General features: G+C 40.9%; 1 protein-coding gene across 5 annotated transcripts in view; it reads right to left on the reverse strand.

The window, feature by feature from the left end:
* Positions 1-10728, reverse strand: part of LOC116463482 (folliculin-interacting protein 2-like) — a 136636-nt gene that overhangs the window by 71297 nt on the left and 54611 nt on the right. For 4 of the 5 annotated variants that reach the window (XM_032146607.2, XM_032146604.2, XM_032146606.2 and 1 more), the window contains exons 2-6: positions 7322-7448; positions 4131-4286; positions 1762-1862; positions 1581-1652; positions 97-197 (exon numbers count right to left, since the gene is read on the reverse strand). In XM_032146607.2, coding sequence (XP_032002498.1) covers positions 97-197; positions 1581-1652; positions 1762-1862; positions 4131-4286; positions 7322-7448 — 557 coding nt within the window. Of the gene's footprint in view, positions 1-96; positions 198-1580; positions 1653-1761; positions 1863-3879; positions 4087-4130; positions 4287-7321; positions 7449-10728 lie in introns of those variants that run through there. The other variant, XM_058434660.1, reaches the window with a different exon arrangement.

The raw sequence follows: 10728 nt of genomic DNA on the forward strand, positions 1-10728 counted from the left end.
AAAAAAAAAAACCCACAACAAACTCAAATAAAGCAAAACACACACCCACAATAGTGTATTCAGAAAGACAGAATTTGTTTGTGTGTCTGATTTTACCTAGGTTACTTCCAGTACGACAAGGACCCAAACTATTCTGATTTGTGTTCAGTTTTCCCAAATTAGGATCTTGGTTGATGTACTCAAAGCTGTCTTGCAAGCTATATCCGGAGATGGGGGGAAAAGAAGAAAGAGGACAAAAACGTCAAGAAGCTACTAAAGCTGTTTTCTAATAGACTTCCAAATATAGACAACGACTGATCAGTCACTCAATACTTTTCTTTATAAACAAAGTCTCACATCTACCAACGGGAATTAAACTTGCAACTTCAGGTGAATTTGTTGGAAGAAAACAAAACCTATTTTGGAGGTAGCTCAATCTGTGTAACTAAACAACTGTACTTCTAACAATTTCATATTATATAATGAGACACCAAACTCTAAATTTTGCTTCAGTGACTGACACCCGAGATACTGTTATTCATTTCTACATTTTGCTTTAGCAACTGACAGCCAACTTGTTGACTTTCATTTCAAGTATTTTACATAAACTCTCAAAATGAAATTAATTTTTACTCTTGGTTAACATCAATGAGCAACTTTTTTCAGGAATAAAATGCAACAGAAATTATAATTCTTATAGGAGTTTCATTTCACAACTTCTAAAAAGAATTACTCATAAAAATGTGAGGGAAGCAGATTTTAATAATTTATTGTATTTATTAGCAATTAAAGACTTTTGCTGTGTGTAGAGCTGACAAAAACAACAATAACAAAAAGACTTTGAGAATAATACAGCATAATGAAGCCAAAATAATTTTTACTTAAATCTGCATGTAAGGGAATTAATGCAATAAATGTTCAGGTAATCCCAAGGGTCTGTTAAAAACAAATCTCATAAGAAATAAATAACAATTCTCATATTGGCTTAAGTCATGACAGTCCAATGTTAAATGTTCAAACTGTTTTGTTGAAAAGCAAGCCAAGACTCACTTAATGGTATTCAAATATATAGAGAAATATTTTTAATTTCCCAGGATAAGAAAAAACAGCTTTCACTTGACCCCTAAGAATGTCCTTTAATTTATAACAAGCCCTTCTTTCAAATTTATCAAAGTACAACTGGTGTTTTGTTGTTTTATTTAAAAAATGAAGTATATGAAATATTTCTGCTTGAAAGTTCAAAATACATGAATGAATATGCCAAAATGAGTTTAAGTTCTCAGATATTTCAGAATAATGTAGCCCCTTCCTTTTTGTTCTTTATTTTTGATTTCCCAGGAAATTAAAAATTGATGACTGGGTAACAGATGGAGACTCAAAACATACAAAGACAGCCATTTGTCTTTAGGGCCACCTAATAAAGTCAAAGGTCTTTTCCCACTCACTGTTTATAGGACAGCAGCCACTTTTAAAACCCCTTTGTTAATCTGGACTCATTCTGCTTCTCATTTCAAAATGCCTTATGGCCCTTAAAGAATTATTCTATCTAGAAATACACACTTTAAAAAATGGGGGTGGGGAATGCAAAATCCTACACTTACTTATTTGTACTTCCACAGAAGCTGCCCATTCTAGCAGAGAAGACTTTACTAATCATCAGTTGTGGAGGAGAACTGCGGCGGGGGGGGTGGGGAGGAGAGGGGAAAAATAAATTTATGAGTTAAGGAGTCAATACCACCACTCCACTTCTCAAAACTAGTAGAAAAGGAAGCCCAGACTCACCGTATGTAGTGTATCTTTAAGGTGGAGCCTTTGTAACTCATGGCAACTGAGCCAAACATCATTTCCCCTAACATGTTGACGTCGGAAGCTGGTCTTGTGTACTTCATGCAAGAAAACAAAATCAAAGTTAGTACATGGAACATGACATGCAATGCAACAGAAAATAATGTTTATTAATCTCATTAGTGTCATCGGTGATTAAAACTATTTCTCAAAGCTTCAAGTGGTCATCGTACAATCTTAACTTATAATGGCGATTGCCTATTTTCCCCCCAAAGTATCACTAATGTTTGTGATTTCTTCTCTGTACACAACATCATCACATAGGATCCAAGTGTTTTATCAGAGTTCATTTTTGTGTTATGAGAAACAAAGATTATCTCCATTTATAAACTCTAAATACAAAGATTAAATTATGAAAATAACCGTAACTCTTCTCTTGGTACTAAGAAAACATCCTGAAAAAAATATGGTTCAGTATTATTCAGCCGAATAATTAACAGTGTGGAATAAAAAATACCCATTGCTGCAGATAGGGTTTTATGAGGGCCCAAAAGATAACAGACGGTCTGATAACTCTGAAGTTTTACAAAAGTATTTCAAAAACATTTGACCCCTCTAGCTTCTGACCAGTCTCTCTCATGCCTTTTACCATCTAAAGAGTGGACTGCCTGCTTCCTCTTCCTCTACTCTCACTGGCTTGTTAATCTACCGCAGCCTGACTTTACCTCTTAGCTCAAACTAGTCCAACTGCTCCAATGATGACCTCCTCCCTCTTGGTCAAATCCAATGGACCCTTTCCAGTTTGCTTTATTAAACTTCTCTCAATATATTTGATGCTGTTCATGACTCTCCATTCTGAATCTCTTCTTTCCCAGATCATCCCTTACTGTGGTTTTGCCTGGAGGTCAACCCTACTAACTGCCTGCCTTTTCAACTATTCTTTTGATTTTGACTATTATTTACATAGAATACCTCCTACATCTTTGTCTCTAGACCAAGAGCTCTCCTGGAGCTCTAGAATCATATACCCCAATACATTCATTCACCTAGTGACATCTGAATGAGTGTCTTGGGATGCAGAATTCTGAGCACCTGTGCTAAGTGCTGGTGACACACTGATGAACAGGACAGGTATGAATGCCGAGCAAACCAGTGTGCCACCAAAGCAACCATGGTTCTGCACCCTGACCTGCCAACTAGATTCTCTGTCAGTGTGCTTTCCACCCAGGGAAAAACATGGGAATCACCCTTAACATACTCTTCCGAATCTTTTTTTAAAACTCCAAATACAGACACACAAGCATACATACGCCGACGCACAAATACACACTTACTTATACATGGTTGCAGAGGTGGAAAGAGAAAGATAAATCTATCAGCCCTGCTCAGCTAGGTTCCTCTCTCTCGTTATAGCTCATACCAACTTCTTCCCACTATATGCAGACAGAAACCAACTGGTTTTCACATTCTTTATTACTAACTTCCACCCACCTCCTTCATTTATAATCTGCTTTTTCTTGGGGTACAAGGGCCACATGCCAACTGTGATTCTCAACCTGCTGAAAATTCCACTCCATACTTTTTAAACTGCAGACTGCTGTGAGACCCAGGAGCACTGTGTCTCAAAAAGGGCAAATGCATGGCACAAATCCTAACTATGAAATTAACAAAGTCCTTTGGACCCATATGCTGGTAATTTCCCTAGTGTTGTTTTTCCAGCAAAATAGTAGAAAAGATTCTACATGGGTTTAAGAAAAAGTTCAATATATCCTCCATCAATTAATATCCTTTTGCCATTCAATATTTATAAAACATTTCTTCCTTTTTATCTTGTTAGCCAATATTTCTCAATAACCTTAACCCCTATCCTTACACACACATACACACACCCCACACACACAGTGTAAAAAATGCCATCAGCCTTTTATCCTTCATACTCGGATTAGATCTTGCCATTTCTTTCTGTTCCCATACAAGGCTTTCTTCCTTTTACTGGCATGTTCTATTTTCTTAGGATGCCCATATACATTCCCAGAATCCTTAGGAATTCTTATAACAAAACTGGAAAGTATATTCTGGATCAGAGAGCAAAGGAAACAAAGCAAGGTAATTTACCTGACAGGCAATATTTCTTCCTCATCCAGTTCACAGTAGGCTGTATTACCTCTGCTTGATTACAGTGTTTATTGGAGATAAAAGCCAAAGAGCAAAAACAACATTGATGTGAAACATTTAAGAGTACTCTGTTGAACACTTGTCCTCATATTCCTGGAGTAGAGCCCTCGAGCAAGCATTATTTCCCGAGGAGAAATTACAGTAAGTAACTTTAACCCCAGGTGCTATTCCCACAGAAGGGACGGTTGTACCTGGTACTTTGGAAGCTGTTCCTTAGCATGGTATGAAGATCCCCCAGAAGAACTGTGGGAAGAGATGCTGCTGCTGCTACTGCTGCTGACGCTGCTGACACTGCTGCTTCCCTGGCAGCACTTGGCTGATATTTTAATAGGAACATCCTCTGTTTTCTAGGTTAAGAGAGACAGGCAAGGTAAAAGATTACTAAGTATACCAGGTTCGTCAACAGTTCTTCACTGGGAATTCCTTTTTAAAAGCATTCTGGTGCCTAGGTTACATTAAAAAACAGAAGCTTTTTTTTTTCCCCCAATAATGACAAAAACACGGTTTGGGAAGGCATAATGCTGAAGAAGGGTTCTAGACAAAAGGAGGTACGTTATGTATTAAGACTTTATCCTCTTTTAATAATTTAACTATTATTTACACTTCAATTCACATAATTGACCTCTGTTTTGGTTATTAGAGTTTTGATTATTAGCTTTTTAGTATTATGTAGAGTCATAATCCATTAAATTGATGAGGAGAAAGATGAGGCTTCAAATCTAAATTTTTACTAAGCAAATGGAACTAATAAAACAAAACTATTAATTTGGGCAGACTGACTTGTAGGGTTGTTTGTTTGTTTGTGAGATGGAGTCTCACCCTGTTGCGAGGCTGGAGTGCAGTGGCATGATCTCGGCTCACTGCAACCCCTGCCTCCCGGGTTCAAGCAATTCTCCTGCCTCAGCCTCCAAGTAGCTGGGACTACAGGTGCCCACCATCACGCCCAGCTAATTTTTTTGTATTTTTAGTAGAGATGGGGTTTCACCATGTTGACCAGGATGGTCTTGATCTCTTGACCTTGTGATCTGCCCACCTTGGCCTCCCAAAGTGCTGGGATTACAGACGTGAGCCACCGTGCCCGGCTCGCTTGTGTTTTTAATGACACACCTCCTCTACTATGCTTTTAAAGGTGACAGGAAGGAAAATCATGAGGTTGAATTTGTAAGGGATGAAACCAAAACCCTGAAACAGGAGCTACTGTGAATTACATAGCATGTGACAGAAATATGGTCTTCAAAGGTTAAAGACAACAGAGGATGCTCTACTATACATTCCCTAGAGTTTGCCACTAATTTTTATCACAGTGACAAAGGTATAAGGATAAACCTTTATTAATATTTACCTCCCACCGAACATATTACTCCCTACAGAAGCTTCCTGCACCCTCTATGATAAGTTGTTTCTATTCTGAGTTTTCTTTGCCTTTTTCTTTCCTTGTGCAGCTTTTGCTTGGAAAAAAAGATGAATGCAATTGCAGCTTATCTAATCTCCAATGTGACAGTCACACTGGTGGTCTAATGCAAATGCCTGCAGTCATGTGCTTGATACAAACTCATGACGTTTTGTGCTTGCCAAGGGAGGCGGGGGCAGTGGGGACTGAAAATGGGAAAAGAATGTAAGGAAAACACAAAATGTGCTGGACCACAACTGTCACTCCAGCAATGATGGCATTCAAAGTGGCACTTGATTATTCCTGAGCACCCAGCACTCCCTCAACACGCTAAAGATAAAGCTGTTACTTAATCTCACTTAAGCCAGAAACACAGCCCCTCAGAGGGCCTAAGTGACACGAGGTGCCACCTGCCTCAGACTGCTAGACCCTTTGGCTGGAGTACAATGCTGAACAGTCTATAACTGGAGACACCACCTGGTATAGTGAATAGAGCACCGACTGGATTCTTTTGTAGCCCTGGGCAAGCTACAAACCTCCTGAACCTAAGATGCCTTTTTGGTTAGATGAATGCTTCTAAGAAAGCCTATGTTTCCAGATTCCAGCATTATCAGTGCTCTAGTACACTGAAGATTCCAGTTCCTTTTGAAAACTTGTGTTTCTTTTCCCCTCCACCTGCCACCACTATGAGCAGCCCCAGTGATAGCTGCTCAACTAGACCATCCATGTGAGGCCTTCAGAGAAATGGGAAATAATTCAAGAAATTAAGAGGTAAACCATCTCCTGTCCACCAAAGGGTCAAGTGCTGGCTCACCTAAATTTCTGTTACAAATCTAACCAGGAAAGCCTACAGTGAATCACCTGAGAGATTTCTTGGTTCCCCCGCCCCCGCCTTCACCTACCTAACAAGCCCAACAACTACTGTAATGATTAGCCACCTGGCAGAACTCCACTTTAAAATACTGTGGAACCCACCCAGCTAAACTGTGTTTAACCAAACACTTCCTTCCTGCAGAAATGATCCTTATCAAAAGCAGGAAAACAACCCCTTGGCCCTGACGAGACAAAGACTGCATTATAAACTGTTCATTTACTTAGCTGCACATTCTACAAACTGCCAGTATTTGGTCAGTATGGGTAGCAACTTATTGAACATAAAAAGAATGAATACAAGTGGATTTATTTAATTTGTAGGCATCTGAACAAATATTGAAAAGAGAATGAAAGGTCTAAAGTGAATTTACAAGTACCCTGGTCTCATATCCAAAAAAACCCAGAAAGGATCAGACTCTTCTCACCTTAAACATGTTACTTTACCATTCCCATTCTGGTTCCAAGGGATCAAGAGCTGCTCTAGCCTCACTCTACCCATCCCTTGTTGCCCACCCTACACCACCACCACCACTACCACCCAACTCTCCACAAAAAAAAAAAAAAAAAAAAAAAGGGAAATAAATAAAAGCTCCCCTGGTCAGAAGGGTTTGAGAAACAATCCTTTTTGAAGATAACAATGCAGGTTTGCATATGGAAGCCCTGTAAGTAAGCAAAGCTGTTTAATTTTGTTTAACCCAGTGCTACTTATTATTATCCATGAGAAACATTGGACAGAATGATCTTCAGGCTCACACTTTATCACTTTATGAATTTTAGAGTTCTGCTTTCCCATTACATTTGAGGCACTCACTTCGCATCAAAATCTTACTGGATTGCAACTCACCAGCAAATTTACCTCTAGTACTATTAATAGTACACTGCTTAGTCCTGCCATGATTACTTGCTAACAGTTTCACTTGTGTTTAGCAGTGAGCATACTCATACCTGTTGGGGGTAGGGCTTTGATTAAAGGATTCAATGCCTGCTTATGTTTCTTCTGAACCATTAATGGCACTGCATAATATAACTCAAAGAGAAGATTATAGATTAATAAATGATTGCTCAGAGGGGTGGTTAAAAGCACAAAAGAAAAGGAGAAAGCAAATCAGCATTTCATACCTGAGCTGTCACCTCCTCAATCTTTTGAACAGCTTTAGAGTCAAACAAGACTTGTCTGCCTCTCCTGTCACAGTCCTGGTAAACTATCAGGCGAATCTCATTCAGGTCAAACTCCGAACATGACCAACTGTGGATTAAAAAGGGAGAAAGAAGTTATGTTATCTACAGCACATGAGATGATCACAGACAGATAAGCTTCCCAGTCACCATGCCTGCGTGCACATCAAAAGGCCACAAGCATGCAGGGCTAGTGATCCCCTCAGAACTGGTGCACCAGTGAGCCTGGGACAGATAGCCTTGTATGTGGATTCCAACGGGCCATACGAAAATTGCCAGTTTTCATGATAAGGGCTGAGAAGACTGCTTTAAATAATAAATCACTGGAGAGAAAGCTTCTCCTTCCAAAGCCAATTTGGACACAGATGGCAGTCGGAAATCACAAGGACATGCAGAGAGGGCTAAATTTGGATGCATGGGTTCTGGGGACAGCATATCCGAGTTAAAGGAGTGTTAAGGCTTCTGTGTTATTGGGCAGGGAACCATTTGGAGCAAGTCGGTAGAGCCTTCTCTTCTTTCCCTCACCCACACTCAGGTCAAATTGAGAGGAATTACATACCCTAAAATTTATTATCTTCCCCAGTTATGGCTAGCTCTAATCCAGGAGTTTCAGAAACTAAGTGCATCACTGTAGAGCATTGGAATTGCTAGCAATTACAGTCAGCAAGAGAGGAAGCATGTTTCTAAGCAAACCAAAAGCAACTGGGATAAAACTGCTCTGAGGAAAACGTAGGTTCATTCTTAATAAGTGACAGAGTGACGGAACTATAGAAAAGCTAATCACTTAAAAGTGCACTGCTTTGGACATACTCAGTTTTTAACTCATCAGTCCAGTCAACACATATTTGAGTGTCTGTGATGTTCCAGGCACTGTGGTTGCTGCTAGAGACTCAGCAGTTAATTAACCAGACAGACCTGGTCCCCACCCTTACGGAGTTCATGATTCAGTGGGGAATATTAGGCAAATAATCACAGACGAATGTATCACTACAAACTGTGAAAAGTACAAAAAGGAGCAGTAAACAGTTTCAGATTTCCAGATTGAAGGGGTAGGGGAAAGGGACAGAGAAATCCCTAAGGACTTTAAGTGACATGTAAACACAGACCTGAAGAAGTAAAACAAATGAAGCGCACCATAGGAACAGAGAAGGAGGTGGTAAGGTGTAAGACTGCTGCACTGGAGAAGAAAGAAGAAAAAAGGCCAGAGAATGAGTGCCGTGAGGTGGAAAGGACGGCAGGCAGGGGCCAGGATCATGCTCTCCCTCCATGAGAAGCCAAGGAAAACAGACGCTTGATAAGATCAGGTCTGCACTTTTTGAAAGTTCAATCTGGCTGTTAAGGAAAATGGGGGTGGAAGAGATGACTGGAAGCAGGCAGGCCAAACAGAATTCCTAATAAGAGTTCCAGCCCTTCATAATGAAGGCTAGAGTTCCAGCAGCAGAGGTGGGGGAAAGGGGACAGACACTGGTGGCATGCTCAGAGGACAGAGTTGAGCCGGTTTCCCAATGGACTGGAGAGGTGCCCGAGGTGAAAGGGGGCCTTGCTTAGAGAAGCTGAGGGGGAGCTCTGACAGGACAGAGGAGGATAGATGGACACACAGACAGACTAACAAAAGCAAACTGTAAAACTAGGAGATGATATAAATGAAATCAGACACATCTGGATTCAAACCCAAATGCCTCTGGCCCCCTAGTTCTTCACCAGTACAATGAGAATATTAAGGCTGTCCTCACAAAAGCTGTTCTACAAAGCGTAAAGTGCCTCACACAGAGTGACAAATAGTAAGTGCTCCAAAATGGCAATAATTACCTCAGAGGATTGTTAATGTCATGATTTTTAAAGAAAATTAATACAGTGTCTGGTACTCAGTCACAAATTGTGCATTTCTGGTCTTTTCCTTTTTCAGGCAGTTAATACTGAATATGTTCATTTTGGGTAGCAGATTTGTTTTCTTAAATCCCTACAGCAAAACATATAAAGTTCTGGTTGTACCTTCTTTCAACAAGCTGTGCCCTAAGTTATCATGCCCAGCATCCATCCTTTCCCCCTAATCTTCATAACAATATGCCAAGTTTATTTTCAAACCATTTTCCCTCTACTCTCAGTCCAGAGGGAGTCCATGTTTCAGGTCTGGCTAATGAGACATGGCCACATGACCCAAGCTGGCTGTGTGAGCCAGCCCCAAAACTCAGTTGTTCAGCTTGTAAATGGTAACCCTGGAGTTGGTGGTGGCTATTTTTGCCATCATGAAGTAAGGGCCTGTCTGAAAATGAAGTCAGCAAAAGTCAGTGTGGAGGAAAGTAGAGGTGAGCAATAGAATGAAACAGATTCCTGGCAGTACCCAAAGCCAGCTGTTCCTGAGTAAGCACTATTCCTGGAATTAGTTCACTGTCACTTACAACCAACACAGTCTGATGACTATGACCCAGACCACTAAATTTTAAAATTAGACAAGGCCAAGGCAGGCGGAACACTTGAGGTAAGGAGTTCAAGACCAACCTGGCCAACCATGGCCAACACGGTGAAACCCTGTCTCTACTAAAAATACAAAAATTAGCCAGTCGCACTAGTGGGCACCCATAATCCCAGCTACTCAGGAGGCTGAGGCAGGAGAATCGCTTGAACCTGGGAGACAGAGGTTGCAGTGAGCTGAGATCGCACCACTGCACTCAAGCCTGGGTGACAGAGGGAGATTCTGTCTCTAAATAAATAAATAAATAAATAAAATGAGGTCATTAAAAAGGCTCTGAAGCTATATATTATAACATAGTACATATGTTGATTTTGTTAAAAGTAAAAAAGGCCGGGCGCGGTGGCTCACGCTTGTAATCCCAGCACTTTGGGAGGCCGAGGCGGGCGGATCACGAGGTCAGGAGATCGAGACCACGGTGAAACCCCGTCTCTACTAAAAATACAAAAAATTAGCCAGGCGTGGTGGCGGGCGCCTGTAGTCCCAGCTACTCGGAGAGGCTGAGGCAGGAGAATGGCGTGAACCCGGGAGGTGGAGGTTGCAGTGAGCTGAGATCGCACCACTGCACTCAAGCCTGGGTGACAGAGGGAGATTCTGTCTCTAAATAAATAAATAAATAAATAAAATGAGGTCATTAAAAAGGCTCTGAAGCTATATAACATAGTACATATGTTGATTTTGTTAAAAGTAAAAAAGGCCGGACGCGGTGGCTCACGCTTGTAATCCCAGCACTTTGGGAGGCCGAGGCGGGCGGATCACGAGGTCAGGAGATCGAGACCACGGTGAAACCCCGTCTCTACTAAAAATACAAAAAATTAGCCGGGCGTGGTGGCGGGCGCCTGTAGTCCCAGCTACTCGGAGAGGCTGAGGCAGGAGAATG

Source organism: Hylobates moloch, unplaced genomic scaffold (genome assembly GCF_009828535.3).
Source record: "Hylobates moloch isolate HMO894 unplaced genomic scaffold, HMol_V3 SCAFFOLD_38, whole genome shotgun sequence".
Lineage (NCBI taxonomy): Eukaryota > Metazoa > Chordata > Mammalia > Primates > Hylobatidae > Hylobates > Hylobates moloch.